The following is a 20,433-nucleotide window of genomic DNA, read 5'->3' as shown; positions in this document are numbered from 1 at the left end:
GGCATCTTTGGAAGGAGGTTTCCAGGGGAGATGAAGTAGAGGGACCCCAGCAGTGTGAGGCTCCTGCAGCCCCAGCTGCCTGAGTCAGACAGGTACATAGTAAGTAGTCAATAAATGGCATGCTGACTGACTGGGGTTGGGGGGTGGGGGGGTGGGGAGGAGCTTGCACCCAGCACCTACCACGTGTTGTGAGAAAAGAGACCCTGGGTGTGTTCACTGCTTGTGTATATAGGGACAAGGGTTTTGCACTGTACCTGCCATGTGCTGTAAGTACAGGTGTTCTGGGATCTGCTGGCTGCCAGCTAGGAGTGAGGTTTGCCACGAGTATCCACCATGGGCCAGGCGTTCTGCAGTTCTTATCGCACAGAAACTCTGTGAGTTGGGTGTGATTATTCCTATTTTGCAATGAGGATATTAGGTTCAAAGAGGGGATGCCGAGTCCACAGTTATAGGTGGAGATAGTGGCACAGGAAGGCTGGATCCCCTGCTGAGTGCTCAGGTTCCTTCTCCACTTCAGAGGAGAAACCATCCCTCCCTGTCCTCCCCCAAACCCACCATAGAAGAGCAGACTGGAGTGAGACCCTCCCCCCATCCAAGGTCTAGCCAGCTAATAATAATAATAATAATAAAAGACCAGCCACTTAGTGAACACTTACCATATACCCAGGTACTTGAGCGCATTGTCTCACTTAATTATTTCATTAATTTTGTCCGGGTTAGTATTCACATTAGTCAAAGGGAGGCAGGAATCCCGAGTTCCCGCGAGCGGAAAGCCAGTAAGCGACAGAGCCAGAAGGAGAATCCACTTGGACTTGACTTTAAATTCCTTAACAGGGGGTCAGCCTCCGCAGCGGCGGACGGGCGCGGGTCTCCCACGCAGAGGCGGGGCGCGGGGAGCCGTGCTGCTCCCGGCCGTCCGGAGGGGGGCACTGCAGACCGCGCTCGCCTCTGCGCCCGCCTCCGGCCCTTGGTGCCCAGGGGCTCTGGCGACCGCGTGCGCCGTTCGGGCCCCCACCCCGCCTCCGCCACCCCCGGACCCCGAGTTCGGGCCAGCGCCACACGTGGGTGCCCCCTGCGCCCCGCCCTGCATGCGCGGTCCACTTGGACACCGAAAGGCTCCAGGGACAGGGTCTTCCGGGGTGGACGTGGCGCTCCCGGCACTGGGCCCTGCGTGGCATCTGGGGATTTAGAGGCGTCCGGCTCCCACCGGGCGGAGGAGGGGAAACCCCGGCAAAGAGCCGGGACTCCGGGAGGATCCCCTGCGTATTTGAATGTCGGTCCGCTGCTTCCCCACCCCACCCCACCCCGCCCACGCTGTCCCCTCCTCTCTTTTCTGTTCTGCGGAGTCCACACCCCACGCCGCCCGAGCACTGAATTCTGACTTTGAACCCTCACCAAAATCCCTGCAAAACAGCATCGCTGTCCCTGGGGAGAGGACCCCACCTTGGACCAACCAAAGTGAGGTCACGTTTTCTGAAGTTACTCCCAGGCGAGTTAGGAGGCATCATCCACTGACCTTGACCCTTCCCCGCGGTCACCTGGGACCCTGGCATTTAAGGTGGGCAGTTTAACGAGGTGATAACGAAGTGAAAATGGCCTGGTAGCCTCTTGAATTTGAAGCCGGATTGAGGCTTTCTTTAGAAAGGGAATTTTATGAATAGGTTACTCCCATGGAACTCTGTTACCAGTAATAACCCCTGAATGTTAATTGGTCATAATTACCTTGTTAAAAGTCTCCTAGACCCCTCCAAGTTCTAAGAGGACAAGGGAAAGAAAGTTTCTGAGATTTACAACTGAGAGGGAAACATCGTATTACTTTCTGCATTAGGTTATACATTAGCATACTTGTTCAAGTGAATTTTCCGCTTTCAACTTTTTAATATCTTTCCAATTCCCAACCAGTCTCTGGAAATTTAAAAAGGGGCGGCAGGAGGATTGGTGATGTGTATGCCACAGATGGCGATGGAAAAGCTGCCCAGAACATGTTGACATTTTAAAAAAAGTTAACATCCCCCCACACTTTAAAACTATGATATTAGGAACAGAGTATAATGGCAAAAGTTACTCGTAGAACATCTGTTCCTTCCAATGGGAGGATTTCTTTCCTGCCAAGAATTTATGAATTTTATATAGGAGCTTGGGTCTGTTTGGGGAAGGGAGAAGGAAGCTGGCCAAAGCAGCCAGCCCCCCCCTCTGCCCGGAATGCGAGGATATTTTGCTCCTGACTTCTAGATGGTTCGTGGGGCTGCTGATGGGGCAAGACTCACCCTTCAGAAGGAGATGGCTGAGGAAAAATCTCAAATAACTGCCATGCCTTGTTTAAAGTACAAAGGAAGGTCAAGGCCATAGGACTTGAAGACAAGATTCCCCTTCACAGGGGGCCTAATCCTTTTTAGAGGAGAAAGGAGAGCTTATAGTTGGGATAACATGTAACCAACTGGTATCAGCTCATTCCAAGTGTCCCTTTCATTTTCACATTGGCCAGATAGGAGGCCATTCATTCATCTCAAAAACTGAGTCAGTCCCTTCCTCTGCAGTCAATTGTCTTTTGCTTTTGGTCAATTGAGCCTGGTGACTGGAAATTTATCTTTCTAAAACCACCAGGGGGTTGCTCAGAAAAGACATCTAGGTGAATAGGACACTAAATGGATTAGCAGTTGAAACATTAATGAGTCTCTTTTGACTCAAAGCAAGTTTATCTCAGTAGATTTCCAGTGGCCTCCTCTTCTGCAACTGAGAGAACCTTCTCTCCTGAGAAGGTACAGGTCCACCGTGGAGATCCACTTTTTACATTCCTAAGTAGGCCATTTTCACTTCTCGATCTTTAAGTGGGATGAATTTTTTTTTTCTTTTCTACTCAGAGGATTTCAAATGAAACATAAAAAAGAGTCTAATCCATTTAAGTATCAAGAATCCAAATTGTTCCTCTTTGACAGTGAGAGAGGAAAAAACCACCAACATGAAGAGTTTAGCACACTTATTCAAGTCAACAGATATTTATTAAACACCTACAACATGCCAGGCATTTTCTTAGAAATTGTCCCGCCCCTCATTCTAGAAGCCAGCTAGACAATAAATGGCTCCAGCATATGTTACATCTCAAGGAATGATAAGGGCCATGAAAAAAAAAAAATCAAATATGTGAAAGAAATACAGAATAACAGGGGCAGGGTGGGATGGCTTTTAGTATGGTCAGAGAACACTGCTCCAAGGAACTGACGTTGGAGTGGTCCTTCTAGAATTTTCTCAGTGGAGATGTACCTCCAAACGCATAAGCATAGGTCTATTTACCAAGCTGGAACCCACCATATAGCTTTTCTCCCTGTCTCGTTGACTTCTGAGCATTCTTCTCTGTGTGTAGAATAATATATGGCTCAAGAACATGGGAGCCGATAGAATCAGGTTTAAATCCCAGCTTCACCGTTCAGTCATTTGATTGTAAGCTCTCTTTGCCTCAGTTTCCTCAACGTTAACACGAGGAGACTAATACTGCCTACCTCATAGGGTTCTTGTGGGAACTACAGGAGAAAAATGCGTGTCAAATGCTGAGTGTGGAAACAGAATGTAGGAAAGCTCAATAAATGCTAGCTCTTATTACTGTTTACCAGATAATCTAAATGGAGGGTGGTAGTCTGTTCTGAGGACTTATTAGGACCTACTTAACCACTGCCCTACTGTTGGACACAAAGAGTTGAACACAAACCAAACTCAGATGATGTGAAAGGAAGGAGAAACATAAAACAGTAACCACACAAAATCCAAATGGAGAAAATGCCAAATCAACACATTTTCTAAGAGAGACTCCCTTCTGACATCCTTGATGCTGAACCACATCCACACATTAAAAACCTGTCCATTTGCCACCTATGCCTAGGTGAGGGCGCCCCTGGGCCTTATCTGTTAATTTATGGTCGATATATGGCCTCCTGTGCAGCCTGAGAATGAGGGCCTGGAAAATCAGGCTGGAATGAGGTTCCGCAGTGACATAACTGTGGGGTACTTAGGCCTCAGCTGCCTCATGTGTGCAAAGAAACCTTCAGGTGACATGTTCTTTGGAACTCCTTCCTTCCAGCTGTCATTTGCTTGTTCCTTGAGTACTAACTAGCTCCCAGACTGTGCTCATGTGTTCTGAAGAGCCTTCCCTGCTTCCGAGATCTGAAATGGCCCTCTGAGTCATTTGTTCAAGCCCTGTGGCACATACTCAGATCTATTTTAGGTTGAGATCCTGTTTAGGGGAAAAGGGATTATCTTTAGATATTGGGAGCATCAGGAGAATGTCGGCAAAGCACTTTGGAAGATGGCGGAGAGGGAGTGTCTCCCATGGGCCGAGGCTGAGATCGTGGGCTCAGAGCACAGCGCACCTCTTTCAGCTACTTCAGCTAACTTCCACATCGCTGTTCTCCACTGAAGGGGGGCCTCAGCATGTGTGATCTTCAGCAACGGAGACTTTCTTGGGCTTACCTCTGGCCCAACTATCAAGAAAGCTGCTGCTCTTTATTCTATTTAATTACACGTAAAAGTGCTTTGGAATCAGTGAATGAAATATTTGAGAAAAGCAATGGCTTATTTACTCTTGCTGATCTTAGAGAGGCCTTGGGGTGCTGTGATACAGAAGCAGATTGTCCTTTCTTGAGTCATTTTCCAAACTGGATCATAGAGGAATGTGGTGTATTTTTAATAGAATGACAGATAAGATTACTTGTTTCTATTAGCGAGAGGGATGGGTTAGGTCAATTTTGTCCACATAGCTTCCTGTGCACCAAACATATCCCCTGTTTAGATTAAAAAATAACCACATTCCAAGGAGGTGAAGAGCAGATAATCCTCCAAATGAAATTAGCTTTACTTTATCTGTGAGGCGGTTGTGACATGACAGAAAGAGCCTGGGGTTAGGGGCCAGGTAGACTCGGGTTCTGATCATTAGGGAGGGTGTGACCTTGGGCAAGTCACTTGACTCTTCTGGGCCTTGGTCTTCTCCACTACAAAATGGGTATAATAACAAACTCTTAAACACCTAGTAAAATTCTGGACACATCGTAGGTGCTCAATGAATGTGAGTGTTTTCCATCCACTTCCAGCGCATTCAACCGACAACTCCAAATCCAGGTACCAGGCACATTCATCCCGACACACAAGACATGTTTTCCTGTGGTCAGTGATGATAGAGATGCTAGAAACTGAAGGCAACAAACAAACAAACAAATAAATCACGCGTTTTAAACGCACAATCTAAGAAATTGTGCCTCCTCACGAAGTTTCTATTCTAGGCCTTATGTTGCCAATCTGGGAATATTGTCAAAGCAAATATTAGTTAAAAGTTGTTGACCAAGGGACAGGTAGTTAAATATTGTGTACAGCCGAGGGTATTGTTATCACAAACCTGAAATAATTTTTCTCAAACCTTTATGTTTAAAGGGAGATGTTGGACAAAAGTATTTGAGTGTGTCCTGAGGTGGTCTGTCAGAGGATTTTTTTTCTTGTCAGTTTCTTTTGTAGACCCAGTGTCTGTTTTTAAACAAGTGCCCATGCATTCCGATTAAGGAAATAAATGAAATGTGTGTGTACCCAAACCTAGGAGTTATTTGTCAGTTCCTAAAGAGATGACTGGATCGGTATTGCTGGACTCCACCATTCACGGAGAAAATCAATCTACCACATTCCCCTTAATCAGTACAAACATTCGGCTGAGCAGTTTTATCAATTTTTTAACATACCGTATTGATTGTATATCAGGAGGAGAAACTGAAAATAAAGAACTCTAAACCTGGAAGAGGTCATGCATTTCCAAATGCAAATTGAGATCCAAACATTAAACAATAGGGATCTTCTAATCCTTTTACAAAGGCCCAAATTGCAAATCAGACTCCCAAGCCAGAGTGGCTTTGCCTAACAAAGTCTTTAATGCAAAGAATCCCTTAGGCAAAGCCTCCTCTGTTTCTACAAGCTTTGGCACCAAAAGAGCCTTACGAAGTCAGTTATGCTCCCTAGCTATGAAGTTAATTGTGCCTGAAACAAAGTCAGGTTGTCCTCCTGGTCTAGATATGCAGTCTCCAAACCATAGAAAGGTGTCGTGGATCGCAGATTAAGTTCCATTTTGCCTGAATCATTAATTCCAGCAGAAGTTTGAAATATTTTGTTGAATAAGGTTGAAACCTTCGTGCCAAACCAGAATAACACGTTTTAACATGCTTTAACATGCACCTGATCAACAAGTTGGATGTATCTAAAATAATAAGCAGTCAAGAAAATTGTAGGGGAAAAAATGGTATATGTTGCTGTAGTTAACGTGGTTGAGTCTGTCAAAGAACTATACAATCACTTTCTAAGAGAGGCAAACAATTTCTACTGGCTAGATTGCTGATTTTCATTTAAGTTACACTTTATACCCCTCGTGGAGCCATTGTACCAGGAAAAAATAGCTGCAGACGTGCATATTTATGTATTCTTCTTGACCCTTGTTTCCCCTACCCTTTGCACAGTGGCTGGTAAAGTAGGTCTTTGAGCGGATTATATATGTTTGAATGGAATTGCATGGGAAATGAAAGAAGCAGAACGAAGCCTGAATTATATTTTATATTAACACTCTTATGGAATGGCTCCTATGTTCTCCAAAGAAGGGAACAGTGGTGAGTGTTATAGTGCCTGTTTTAGCTGGCTGGTAGCAGAACACTAAAAGAAGCACTGTAGAGAACAGTAAAATGCTTTTTTGGACATCAGCTGACAGGATGTTACATCGAATTTAGAACTGTCCTGTTTTTTATTCCCTCTTTTTTTTTTTTTTTTTTTTTGTATATGGAACGCTTCATGAATTTGCGTGCCATCCTTAGGCATAAGCCGTGCTAGTCTCCCCTGTATTGTTCCAATTTTAGTATACGTGCTGCCAGAGTGAGCACTAGCACTTTCCTTTTAAAATCATCCTTTTGGGGGTACCTGGGTGGCTCAGTCAGTTGACCGTCTGACTCTTCATTCTGGCTCAGGTCATGACCCCAAGGTCTTGGGATCCAGCCAGAGTTGGGCTCTATGCTGAACACGGAGGCTCTTAAGATTCTCTCTCTTCCTCTGCCTCTCTCCCCCTGATCACACTTTCTCTCTCTCTCTCTCTCTCTCTCTCTCTCGCTCTTAAAAAAAATGAATAAAGAGGAGAGTATAAAAAAATAACTAAAACCATCCTTTTTGTTTTTTAAATTCTTTATTCCCCTCTAAATTTCCCTTGGGTTCTCAGGATACAGCAGTCAGCTGCTGGCCTGCTGAATGAGCTCAAGGTGCTGGTTGGTGTTCTGATCCAGACTTGACGTGACCTTGGGCAAGCCCAGTCTTTTAGGTGGGCCTCCATTTTCTCCTTGAGTTAGATGGTCTTGAAGATACTTTCCTGCTCAGAAAGTCTGTGTAATTTTTATTTATTTATTTACAAAGTTTATTGTGGTATTTATTTCTTTACAAAGTCTATGTAATATTTATCATTTATTTGTTTATTTATTTACAAAGCTTATGTAGTATTTATTTATTTATTTATTTATTTACAACGTCTATGTATATTTCCTTCCTTCTTTCCTTCCTTCCTTCCTTCCTTCCTTCCTTCCTTCCTTCCTTCCTCACTGACAGGGTCTATGTAATTTCACAGATTTAGAACTTGCAGTCTGTTCCCCATTCCTCTGTGAAGCACTAACGGGGGCTCAAAGGCAGGGGCATTTGTTAACTTCATGCACTGTTTTCTAGATTCAGCTCATTTGGACATGTTCAGAAGTCAGAAAACTACTGTCATGCAAGCAGCTAGGAGAGTTTCAAACTTGAAGAACCGCAAAGCAGGTGGGTGGTGACTTCACAGCCACGGATGGATGGATGAGCCTTCCTCATTCGGGCAAACTGGCTCACCCAGGATCCTACAGCGTGAAGTGCCTTCGTTAGCTTTTAAAGTGTGATTTTTTTTTTTTAAACCTTCATTGTCATCTGTATATAGGACACTTATAATTTTGCCCTTGTAAAGAGGCACAATGGATTATCCAAGGATAAGGATAAAATAGTGTCTTTTTTGGGCCTTTTTCCAAATTCTGACTTCCTGAAGGCCATGCCCAGTGGTCCCCTAACTGCTTCCTGTGGGTCACCTGACATCCATCTGCCTCCCCTAATACACAGCAAACCCTCCAAATGAACAAAATTCTTTCTAGAATCAATGCAGAGAATCACCTGGCAAGAAAGCATCCTCTGAAAAGAGATGCTAGGATTTGGGGGTAACTATGCAATAAGTAATTAATTTTACTCAATTAAATGCAGTAACTGTGGGTATTCAAGGGCAAATAAGGGAAGCTTCCAGTGCCTTCCAGGGACTTGTGTCTGTTGGAGGAGCCAGACCCACAAAACCTTGTAGCATGTGAGGATAAGAGTTTAATGAAAGATCTAGATTGACTGAAACGTGGGAGACTTTTAATAAAAACTGGGCTTCGAAGGATATATAGGAGCTTGTCAGGGGAATGTGGGTTTTTCCAGAAGCAGGAGAGACCCACATCTCTAAGCAAAGGTTCAGAGGCTGAAATAGGCATGGTGCATTGAGGGTCAAGAGTAGTTTACCATGGCTGGTACAATTAAGGATGATTGGATATTTAAGGAGAGAATACTGGACGCTAGGTGGGAGCTACCGTTGAAGGACTGACCATGTTAAATCTTTATCTACTAGGCACTGGGGACCATGGGAAGTTAATGAGTAGGGGAGGGGCTTGACCAGATCTGTTTGATCAGGAGAGCTGTGTGTTGGGCCAGAGCTGGGGATAAAAACAGGAGCTTTTTCTTCCACCTCGAACTGAAAGTGTGGATACACTCATGGCATAGTGACCAGCTCAAAAAACATCTATGGGAAACTCGGGCTTCCCTGTCGGTCTACCTTTAAATAGCACTTCGGTTGGGAGACAGAACTTGGGGGGCTTTTGACTTTTTACCGGCTTTGTTGGAAGGACCTGGATATTAGCAAATCCTTCTGAATTGGTGTGTATCCATTTTGCATGTGACCTTCCCTGCCCAGCAGACTGAAGACAGAAGTCTTAGGAGAAAAATGCGTTGAATGAATGAAAAACAAAAACCAAACGCTAACTTGTAAAGGGAAACTCAGTTTCCCGCTCCATAAAATGGGGATGGAGAGGGAGATCCCACCCCTGTCTTCATTGTGAGGATCTGTTACAGTAATGGAGAGTGTAAATGCTTCATAGATCTCACCGCTTTGTGCGGAAGTGAGGTGTTATACACCAGCAAAAAGTGACCGGATCAGAGAAGAGGCACTCTTGTGCTTACTGAAAAAATCCCATCTATCATGCCTAAGAGACTCTGCTTTGTGGTTTACATTGATTCACTAATCTCTCTAGCTTTCAGCGAGTGTATCTAGAGTTCTTTCAGTATCTCTGTAAAGTTATTTTTTACCAATTTTAGCTTTTAAGTGGGTATGCAGATACGGCATCTGAGTGTTGTGTGGATATGGCCACCGTTCAGTAACATGTTGATCCAATGCCAGTTAGTACATATTCAAATATTATAGGTGACATAGGTATTATAATCCCCCTCAATGCCCCCTGGCCTGGACAGGTTTGACTGTTTGATTTTATATCATTGCCAAACCTCTACCTGAGGCTTCATTTATCTACCTACCTACTACCTACCTACCTGCCTATGTCTCCATAAAGAGCTATTTCTCTTGTCTCTTGCTTTGTTTAGATGATATCATGTACTGTGAACATGAAAAGGAACATAAAAGGATGACAAATGGTCCTCATACTTTAGGGTACCATTATAATTATTGTGTTGTATCAGTGGAAAATGCTCTGCTAGGTATAATCAGATGTCAAAAGGATCCTGGAAATGTGTATTTCCTTTTTGTTATGAAATTGCGTTTATATTTATTTCCTCCTTTTCCTTTAAGAACAAGTGGAGAAGGACTTGGGAGGGCAGGTTGCAACATGCTGACTCCTCTCGGTGCCGGTGCCGGAGAAGACTGGAGCAATTGGAAAAAGTATTACATCAATGGTATTATGGAAAACAATTAAAAAGGTGGACTCCTCGGGGCACCTGGGTGCCTCAGTCGGTTAAGAGTCCGACTTCTGCTCAGGTCATGATATCATGGTTTGTGGGTTCGAGCCCTGCATCGGGCTCTGTGCTGACGGCTTGGAGCCTGGAGCCTGCTTTGGATTCTGTGTCTCACTCTCTCTGCCCCTCCCCTGCTCATGATCTGTTTCTCTCTCTGTCTCAAAAATAAACAAACATTAAAAAGAAAAATTAAAACAAAAAAAAAGGTGGACCCCCAGTGTATGTGATTCCAGAGAAGCAGTTTAATTGATGCTCTAACCCTGTGCACCCTCCTCCTGCCCGACTAAGCTAACTGGCTCTGGTAGCCTAGATATCAGCCTGCAAGATTTTCTGTGTTTAGGCTAACATGACAGCAGTTGGTTTCTTCTGTGTTTTGACTGCAACCCGGGCATTGAAGCTCTTAGGTACCTTCATTAGGATTTAAGAATTTATTAGTTTTTCAGAAGGTGGTAAGAAATTTACTCAAGATTTACTTTTTTGTTTTAAGGTAAAGGCTTTCAAAGCTTGTTTGTCTCCAACTTTCATTTTAGTTTCACTTAATAGGAGAAAACTTTCTTTTCATACAGCATTCTGATTGTGAACAGTCGCTCCTTTGCATTTTCACAAATAGAACACTCCGGGATATGTTCCACAGCATTCATCATGTACAGCGTTCTTGGTGGTTTTATGTGAAATATTATTGAATGGCTCTGCATGTGAACAATGAATGATAGTTTCATAAATGAACTTTAGGAAGCAGACATGGCTTCAGTTTAGCACTATAAAAACATGTCACTATACTCTAGAAGGTGCTAAGAAAATATGAAGAAATGAAACACATAAAATAAAATACATGATAACACGATAGAAGAATGGAATACATAAGCTAAACAGGTGTGTGGAGGACTGGATGTGTGTGTGCTGGTGTGCTGAACAGAGCTTCAGAAGCCAGAACATACCATAGAACAGGTGGCTGACATGGGCTGCTGAATTTAGGTACTGCCATATATCAAAATACGACAGGCACCATCACTGCTTGTTTTAAATATTTTCCCTGTGGACTTGCTTCCTTGGCATAAGGACCACCTCCCATGGGCTTTCTTATATGTAAAATTATATGTAAGAAAGGTTAATCTTCAAATATGAAATAACATCACGTGTTTCTAAAAATTAGAACAGTTTTTGAATGGAAGAAAATTCTTCCCCCGACCATTCTACATAATGAGATGGTGAAGGTTCCTGTTTAACAAACCGAAACAGAATTAATTGTAGGCACTAAGCAGGTTTTCAGGTAGGAAGACTATTTTGCTGGAAAAGACACTTTGCTGGGCGAGAGATAGACTGAAGAAATCTGTTGATGTGTAGGAAACACTACTGTTTATCTTGTGTGTGTGTGTGTGTATGTGTGTGTGTTGTGTGCACAAGTTAAAATCTAGGACATATAAAATTAAATATCATAGGGAAAAGGTAATAAGTAGGCATCTCGAATGTTAGGTGCTGTTTATTACACAGTGTAAACGGCTCCATAATGCAGTAATGACAGGACATCTTGGCACTCAGAACGGGATAGGAACGAGAGTGGTTTTAGCTATTTACTCGTGTTGAAAAGTTTTGCCCTGTGACATTTTTGGAAAATCTTCCTTATTTGCTGTCGATACTGAAACTTTTTCAGATTAGAAAAAGTTCATGCAAGTGACGTTTCCCTGCATCAGAAAATTTTTAGGATGCTCAGCTATTTTGAGACATTTCTTGTGAGGTAACAGGCACTTAGCAAACACGAAGATGGTATCAGCCATTCAGTAAATACTTTTCATACACAACCGCGTGCCAGAAGTCTCTGTATGAGAGAAAGGTGGATTACAAGAGCAACTGCCACAATGTAACACACAAGAAAAGGCTTCTTGTTTAAATAGCTTTAACTGATCTTTCAAAAATAAAAGCCTAGGGGCACCTGGGTGGCTCGGTCAGTTGGGCCTCTGACTTCGGCTCAGGTCATGATCTCACAGTTTGTGAGTTCAAGCCCCGTGTCGGACTCTGTGCTGACAGCTGGGAACCTGCATCAGATTGTGTCTCCCTCTCTCTGCCACTCCTCTCTCTCTCTCGCTCTCTCTCTCAAAAATAAACATTAAAACTTTTAAAAATAATAAAAAATAAAAATAAAAGCCTAAATATTTGCGCCTGCATTCCTAAAAAGTTAGATAGGTACGTATTTGGAAACTGTAGAAAATCTACATGGAGAAAACCATTATGGATATTTTCGTATTTCCTTCCAGGCCTTCCTCTTAAACTTTGTTGCTTCTCTCTCTCCTTCAATGCACACACACAAACTTATGCAACTGGAATCATACTGTTTATAGTCTTAGATCCTGCTTTTTCCACTTAACATACCATGAGCATTTTTCCATGTCATTAAATATGCTTTGAATATGTTCTTGGCCACATAAAATTCCATCCTAGTGATGCACCTGTTTTCTTTTAAGCTAAGACACATGCCATGTTTTCCAGTCATGCTGGACTCCCAAAAGCCAAGGAAAATACTTTGTGTTGATCCACCATCAGGCTCTTATGAATTTGTTTTCTTCTATTTATAAGATGCACCCACACTTCTGGACACTACGTACAATGGAGAGTTAATAAGCAGTCTAAAGATGCCAGGGAGCTTGTCTGCTTAGGTCACCCTGCATCACCATTACAAATGTACGAAGTGTCGACAAGAGTCACAAATGCTCTTTCCAATTTGTGACTGCCACAAATGAAGTTCAAACCTTGCGTGCCCGCCTCAAAAAAGCATCAGTGCCCTTTTAAAGTTGAGTAATTTCGGAAATATGCTCCAAGCTTACAAAAACACCACTTAAAAAGTTTTGCTCTACACTTAGTTTTGCGAAAGTATGTTTTAATTAACTCTTAGTTCAGTCTGCTGAATCTACAGAGGACTGATGGAGTGTTAAAACTTTCTGCCAGAAAATTTGGTACTAACCTCTTTAGGACTCGAACTAGAATGTATCTGTAACACCCACTAAGCATAAATGAACCCTTTAATCCTCAGGAGGGCACTGTGGAACTACGTTCTTAGGGTTTCTCCGCTGTAGGAAGGTTTCTTTTGTTCCTCAAATTGTTCTGAGGGCAAGGCCGGGCCTCTGAGAAAGATTTTTATATTTTCATTTAATTTTAAAGAGAAACCATAAGGACCTTTTAAAATATGAAACTGGAATGTATGTATTTTATGAATACTTTCCTATTAAACTGAGCATATTGAAGAATAATTGAGCTGGTTTGTACCTGGAAATTCATATTCAGGTAAGGAAATTGCATTCATGTACTTTTCCGTACATTTGGAAAGAGCCACCCAAACCAGGTTTAATTCTATGATCTCCAATATTCAGCTTTAAGCCTTAGACTTTGATAGTACTTACTGTAAACCCAGCCTTAAAAATGTCTTCTTTTAATCTCTGTGGAGGTAAAGTTTGGCCTTTTCACCTGCCCTCCCGACTGTGTTTAAACTGAGATTCCTGTAACATGCTTTTCCAGGGGAAAAACAAAACAAAAACAGTGTTCAGATAAAATATTATAGGTTTATTTAAAACTTAATTCTCACCTTGAGTATGCAAAATACAAACTCCACAAAATGTTCATTTTTTTTACTTTGTAGTTTACAAATATACAAAATAGAAGTTTGCTTAAATTTATATTACATATTTATTAAGGCAAGGAACTATATAGAAAAAAACATTTGTTCTGCTTAAGGCATACTTGGGAATAAACCATTGTACAAATTATTGCACATCTGAAACCACAGTGCATAACAGACTGTCTGCATAAAAATGTTAAAGTAAACCAGGTGTATTTACCTGACTTAGGTCATAAATGTAGATCGGAAGACAAAAATAGATTTTCCTTGTCAAAGTATGCAGCAGTTTGAGAACTTTGGCTTCCTCATTTGGTACCTTTAGAACCAAGACTCACCAAGCACCATCGTTTAGGTTATTAAAACACATTTTCTGTACCTGAATTTCTTCCTCTTCTTCTAGTATCATAATAATGGCTTTTAGAAGGCAAAGAGAATACAAGGTGATCTTTACACTTATATTGCATCGAACACAATTCAAGGGAATTCTGGTCTTCCCTCCCCCCAACTCATGGATCTAATTTATACCCTGATATCCACACCTTCCAGTCACCCCCTTGGTGTTTTGTAAGTCCAGGAATATTCAAGTTGGACTGAGAATTGGAATGATCGAAGATCCAGTCACAGACCCCATCTGTTCTTTGATTTGTCTTCTGGTTTCCCTGTGTCTCCTGATTATCCATTCACAAGTTGGCTTGTTGGGAACTTGACCATGATTGTAGTGCTCTCCAGCTGGGTTCCTCCCCTCCCCGGGGAAGACAGTGTGAAAAAAGTAAAAAATACTGAATTCTCTTCTTGGCAGTGTGGGTCATATCCACTGTCTTGGGATTTAAAAGTGCCTCTTCATGTGTAAGGCGAGGTGGTCCGACCTGGAGAAGGCCCGGTCGCACTTCTGGCACTGAAATGGGCGGTGCCCGGTGTGTTTCCGGTAATGCCTGGTCAGTTCGTCAGAGCGGGCAAATTTCCACCCGCAGCCATCCCAGTCACAGTGGTAAGGCTTCTCACCTGGCAGAGGAAAAGAAACCCGTTGAAGCCATTGCTACATCATGCAGAATTGGCCGCTTTAAAAACCGGAGGCCAAATGTTAAACCGACTCCCCAAGCACCCTACTCTGAAAGAAGCCAGGAATGTTTTTAAACCACTTCAGTCAAGGCCATGCTAAATTTCAGATCACAAATAGGAATATTAAGCTTCTAAGTATTCCTTTCGCTTTTTTTCTGGTGTGTGTGTGGGGGGGTGAGGAACCGACATTTAAGCAATGAAAATACACACATACAACGTCAACCTACACTTCTATATTGCTAATGTTTTCATTCTTTTGAGTCAAAGTACCATAGTGGTGGAAGCGAATTTGGAATTGAAATCTGCTGGTTTATCTCCCCTGCCCAAACCAAGCAATTAATATCCTGTCCCACTACAAATGGGTTCAAAGAGCCACAAGCGGCTACTTTTTCTGCCTCAGAATTTGTTATTTTTTAAGATTTTTTTAACATTTAAATCCAACTTAACACATACTGTGCATTTCTGTTATTTTAATGACTACTACACCTAACTGACCTTATGTACCTGCGCTTACATAACATGGAATTTCCCTGCACTGACCGTCTTAAACTACAATCTTAGTAATCATAACATTCAATTCTTGAAAGTTTCTGAAATAGAATTCTTGAAAGTTCTGAAAATAGAACTTACTTATGAAGAGTAGACCTAAAAATAGCAAAAGAGTGTAAATGTGGGGAGGGAACAACCAGTGAAAATTGTCTAGAAAATTAGAAACTAATAAGACCTCATTTTTTTGCACTGCAGGTGTCATTTAGTTTTTAATTTTTTTTTTAACGTTTATTTTTGAGACAGTGCAAGTGGGGTAGCACCAGAGAGAGAGGGAGACACAGAATCCCAAGCAGGCTCCAGGCTCTGAGCTGACAGCACAGAGCCCAACACGGGGCTCAAACCCACGAACCGGGAGGGGAGATCATGACCTAAAGTCGGACGCTTAAGTGACTGAGCCACCCAGGCGCCCTGATAATTTAGGGTGTTGTTTCTTTTAATCTCTACACTCAGTGTGGGGCCCGAACCCACAACCTCGAGATCAAGAGTTTCATGTACCAGCGACCGAGCCAGTCAGGCACCCCCAAAGTGTAATTTCTTGATTACAAGGGCAATGCTTTGCTCAGACTAGGAGAGGCCCACCTGCAGCCTGGAACCTCCCTCCTGCCTTTCAAAAGCCTAAGAGAACTGCACATTCAAGCACTGATACTATCCATCAAGCAAAAGGCTCTTGGGCAAAAAAGGAGGCGCCAGCTTGCTGTTCTCTCCTGTGATCCAAGAGATGGAGGAGATAGACTGTGCCTCTTCCCAAGGGAGGCGCTGAGAAGTGTCCACAGTTCGCCAGTGGGGCTGGACACCACCCTCCCTCCTTTCAGCAGCTTCTATTCTCCTACCTGTGTGGGTTCGCAGGTGTGCCTTGAGATGAGAACTCTTTGTGTAGGTTTTGCCGCAGCCTGCATAGTCACAAGTGTGAGTGGCTGTCCTTTTCCGCGGCCACGACCTTCTCCCCCTCTTTGGTTTCTGCTCCTCTGGCATGCAGGAACCAGGCGGCATGAGCTCTAGGGGTGAAGAAGGTGGGGTCAGCATCATCCCCTGAGCCCGGGAGGGCGGGCACTCGCAGGGCTCCCCAGCCCAAACTATGAATCCCCGGGACTGACCTTGGTAATGGAGTGGTGGCACCTGTGGCTGCATCTGGTCAGGCAAAAAGGGGGGGTAGTTGGGCCCAGGGTGGGGATGGAAACCCGGGGGGAGCGGTAGGGCAGGATGACAGTCCCTGCTGCTCAGCAGTTCCTCGGCACCAAGGGTCGGGGTAGTCCTGCTGGGGAGCTGCCGCCCCAGGGGGAAGTCGTGGGCTGGTGGCCGGTGGCCATTGCTGAGAGGGGGTCCAGTGCCCATGTGGGCCTCTAGGGGCCGACCGACGGTGCATGAGGAGACCGCCTCCTGCTTGATCTTGGGGCACATGCGCGGTGGCCCGCCACTGTAGGGCGCCACTACGACCGGGTGGCTGCCGTCCGGACTGCCTTTGCTAACACTGATGACCGACGGGCTGCCGTACTCGCTGCCAGGGGCACTCAGCGACGCCTTCAACACAAACTTGCCCATCAGCCCGCCACCTGGCGGCTGCGGCTGCTGCGGCGGAATATACACTGGGTCCAATTCAGGCCGAAGGAGCTCGGCCACGAAGCCGCCCGAGGGGCTCACGTCGTTGATGTCCGCCAGGTTGAAGGGAGCTGTGGGAGGAGGCACAGACTCCCGGCCATAGAGGAGGCCGCCGCCCGTGCTGCCTGGCGCCACGCCCGGGTCGCCTCCGGCCCGGATCGGATAGCTGAAGCTGCAGGTGGAGGGCGCACTGGCAGGACCGCTGCTCGACGGCGAGGACGAGGATGAGGCTGATGCCGACGAGGACACGGTGGCGGCCACTGACTCCTGATGGGACAGTGAGTTGGAGAGGATAAAGTCCAGGTCCAGGAGATCGTTGAACTCCTCCGTCTCCCTCCGGGGTAGGAGAGCTGGGTTGTTGCCGCCGCAAGCCGCACCGACTCCGCCACTTTCCAGGTCGGTGGCCACGGTCGCCGCCGCCAGGTCGTAGGGGCGGCCGGGAAGCACGGGGGGAAGTCGCTTCATGTGGGAGAGCTCCTCCCGCCAGCGCTGCAGGAACAGGAGGGGAGAGAGACCGTCGGTGTTGGTCCCCTGCTGCTACACTACATACTGGCGGGCCGGCCACGCCGATACCGCCCAGGCACCGGGACTGGGCAGGCACGAAGCGCCCGGGGCCTCCGGGCGTTAGCGAGGCAATCTCGGCCCACGGCCAGGCCCGAGGAGAGGCGGTGCGTCGGTTTGGAAGATGTTATGTCGTGTCTGCCCGATTGCGTGTGAGCAAGCGCTGTGGCTCGGCAGCCCGGGTCCTGCCCCAGCCAGATCCCGGGGACGCTCCCGCCAACCCTGGAATTGGGGCACTGAGGATCTCCCTGTGCGCACCCGCCACGGGTACGCCTACGCGCCAAGCTCACTGGGGCCCAGCCAGTGTCTAGGGACACAGCCACCTCCCGCCGGTGGCCCTCGCGCCAGCTCTGCCGCCTGCGCGCTAGGGGACGTATGCGGACCTGGGGTGCGCCCCCGGCGGCTCCGCAGTGTAGGGACCACACGCATCTACAACTGAGCCAAGGACGCTGAAGCCATCCTAGGAAGACTGCGGGGCCGGTGCGGTGGCCTCTCCTTCCATTCGCCGGGTGGTTCTCGGTGATCCCTGGGCTCCACCCGTCCCCACCCTACCCACAGAAGCCCACCGGACGATCCCGACCTTTCGAGGCAATACTCACGTTATTCGGGGCACCTGCTGGACGCAGTGTCTTCTCCCTTCCCGCCGGGCCGGACGCGAACGTGGAGAAGGACGGGAGTAGTGCGTCGCTGACAGCCATGTCAGACTCACCAGGTGGCTGCCTGAGGGCCGGGTGGGGCGCAGAGGCAGGAGTCAGGGGGGCCACTGGCGACCGCCGCTCGGGCGCGTCCCACCGGCCTCCGGCCTTCACCCCTCCCTGCGCCCCGCGCTGCACCTACCTCATTAATGTGGGGGCCCAGAAGGTCCTCGGGAGCCCGAAGCAGTGGGGGTACACTAGCCCCAAAGTCAACGAAGGGGGGGGAAAGAATCGAAGCAAAAACCAAAAACCTCAAATTGCCCGAGATCCTTCTTCTTTGGATTAAATATAAATGGGAGATGCCTTTTTAAAAAAGTTCCTTTGTATACAAAAGTTCTTAGAAAAGTTGTAAACTCCTAAAAAAAAAGACAATCAGCAAGGCGAGTAAGTCCGGTAGCCGCGCTGCGCTCTCTTCGATTCAGCAGTGTCCTCCACCACTGTCGCAGTCGCCGCGGCTGTTGCCGTGGGCGCTGGGGCTGTGGCCGGGGTGGCGGGCGGGCGGTGCCGCCAGGTGAGACTGGCCGCGGTGGCGCGGAACTGCGGACTGGGCGGCGGCGCAGGGCGCGGAGTCCAGGGGGCTGCGCGGGGCGCGCGCGGCCATGGGCGCTGGCCGCGGGCGGGTGGGTGGCTGGGTGGGGGGCCGGAGGGGCGGGGAGGGGCACTTGGCGGCTCCCGGTGCCGCCGCCGCCCGCCACCGCCTCTGCTCCCCGCGCGCCCGCAGCCGCGCTCGCTCTCTCGGGCCGGGGAACTGCCGGCGGCCGGCGCGCGCTCCTTACTTAACTTCTCGGCTCCCGCCCTACCCCCGCCTCCTACCCGCCGTACGCCACAGCCGGCCGCCAGGCCCCGCCCCCTCCCTTTCTTCTCCCCTCCCTCCTGCGGCCCCCCCGCGAGTTGCCATGGCAGCTAAATAAACAAACTCGGCGCACGTGGGGGCGGGGGGGAAGGAGGGGCGCGGGCGGGGCCCGGCGGATCAGTGACGCCAGCTCGGCAGCTGGCGGGCAGGAGCCGTGCTGACGCCGGCGGCGGCGGCGGCTGCGTCGGCGGCGGCCCGGGCGCAGGGCGCTGGGCACCCAGCGCAAGTCAGGTCGCCGCGCGACTAGGGCAGTCCGCGTCGCCATGGTCCGCTTCCCGAGTTCGAAGCCCGTGGCTGAGGAGTCTGGTAGGGGCTGAGGGGTCGGAACAGCGCCCCCACCCCCGCTCCGGTCCGCGCTCGCCGCGCAGTCTGCGCGCTAGAGAAAAGCGCGATTATCCGCGTGACTCATCCAGCCCTCCGTCCCTTCCCTGCGCACGCAGCAGCCGGGCGCTGGTCCCGGAGCTCCAGTGCGGTCTTTTGGCCTGACCTCGCGAGGTTCCTCGCGAGCTCTCCTGCCGGTGGGGTGGGGTGGGGATGGGGGTGGGAGGCGAGGGGAGGTGGGTACCCAGAACTGTGGCGGGACTGGGAGCTTGAGAGGGCCGGGGTGGTGCTTCTCGCCTGGAAAAGGCTGAAAGAGGCCGCAGCGGGAAACGGGCGATAATGGTTTTGATATTTAAGGGAGCAAGGAAGGGAGTGAAAGGGCTCAAGACTTTGGGATGGGGGGGCAGAGGGCCTGTGAAGCGCGGAGACACCTTTCAACCAGGGGATCTCAAAGCACTTTACAAGCCACGCACCCTCCTTTCCACGCCACGCACCCTCCTTTCCACTTTATGGATGAGCAAACTGAGTCATAAAGAGGTGAAATGGCGAGGTAAAGGTCAGACGGCAGCTCGCTCCCTTGGCTCAGGCTCTGAGCGGTCAAGCCCACCGAAAGGAACTTAGCTGGGAAAGTGGACACGTGCCAGGAAGTGGAGCGGTGCGGTGGGAACCCGGTTCCCGAAAAGGGCACGAGGAGCTCGCGGCAGCCGTTCCTGCCCACCGGGAAGAGAAGAGGAAACGGCGATCGTTATTTCAGCCTTATAACTTTGCCTTCCCACCCCCACACTCCCCTAAGTTTGTGATCAGTAATTTTCCAGCCGGGAAATGTTTTCGCCCTCATCTCTGCAAACAGTGGCTTTTTTTTTTTCTTCCCCAAACGTGAGTGTGGTGCTCGGTATCGCCTGCTGAACGTAGGCTTGCGAGGTGTTTGGTTTGGATTGAGCCGCGCAGAGCCGATCTCAACCCGCCCTCTCCACGGAGCCTCCTCACCAGTAAACGCTGTCGATCCCAGGAAAGACAAGGGGAGGAGGAGGACTGGGAAAAGTGTCGAAGCCCCAGAACAGGGCAGAGTGTGCGCTCACTCTCACCCTCACCGAGCTCCAGTTGCCTCATATTTTAAGTCGTTGTCA

General features: G+C 47.6%; 1 protein-coding gene, 1 long non-coding RNA gene and 1 other non-coding gene across 4 annotated transcripts; 1 reads left to right on the top strand and 2 right to left on the bottom strand.

Annotated features, from left to right (window-relative positions):
- Positions 1-680: 680 nt before the first annotated feature.
- LOC106976739 (uncharacterized) lies at positions 681-10,264 on the top strand. Its single transcript, XR_001430523.3, has 3 exons — positions 681-1,273; positions 7,717-7,806; positions 9,902-10,264. It is a non-coding gene; the product is annotated as an uncharacterized LOC106976739 (long non-coding RNA).
- LOC113592923 (U6 spliceosomal RNA) lies at positions 6,787-6,893 on the bottom strand. Its single transcript, XR_003412925.2, has one exon. It is a non-coding gene; the product is annotated as a U6 spliceosomal RNA (small nuclear RNA).
- A 3,332-nt stretch (positions 10,265-13,596) lies between the features above and the next one.
- Positions 13,597-18,785, bottom strand: KLF4 (KLF transcription factor 4). Of its 2 annotated transcripts, XM_027034774.2 has the most exons (5): positions 18,275-18,781; positions 18,037-18,157; positions 16,375-17,365; positions 16,111-16,275; positions 13,597-14,674 (listed from the first exon to the last, which is right to left on the bottom strand). In XM_027034774.2, the coding sequence occupies exons 1-5, from the start codon at positions 18,277-18,279 to the stop codon at positions 14,499-14,501; spliced, it is 1,458 nt and encodes a 485-aa protein (XP_026890575.1). In that variant the 5' UTR covers positions 18,280-18,781; the 3' UTR covers positions 13,597-14,498. The 2 variants fall into 2 exon arrangements, with proteins under 2 accessions (XP_026890575.1, XP_026890574.1); XM_027034773.2 differs by having other exon boundaries at positions 16,111-17,365; positions 18,275-18,785.
- Positions 18,786-20,433: the final 1,648 nt, after the last annotated feature.

This window comes from Acinonyx jubatus, chromosome D4, assembly GCF_027475565.1.
Source record: "Acinonyx jubatus isolate Ajub_Pintada_27869175 chromosome D4, VMU_Ajub_asm_v1.0, whole genome shotgun sequence".
Taxonomy (NCBI): domain Eukaryota; kingdom Metazoa; phylum Chordata; class Mammalia; order Carnivora; family Felidae; genus Acinonyx; species Acinonyx jubatus.
This window is presented reverse-complemented; position numbering and strand designations above follow the sequence as displayed.

What these genes read in the sequence shown, in the direction of transcription:
- KLF4 (XM_027034773.2), bottom strand. An exon ending in CAGCAGGTGCCCCGAATAAC is followed by an intron (nt 17,366 to 18,036) that starts GTGAGTATTGCC and finishes CTGTTCCTGCAG; the next exon opens with CGCTGGCGGGAGGAGCTCTC. An exon ending in ACACCTGCGAACCCACACAG is followed by an intron (nt 14,675 to 16,110) that starts GTAGGAGAATAG and finishes TTCCTCTGCCAG; the next exon opens with GTGAGAAGCCTTACCACTGT.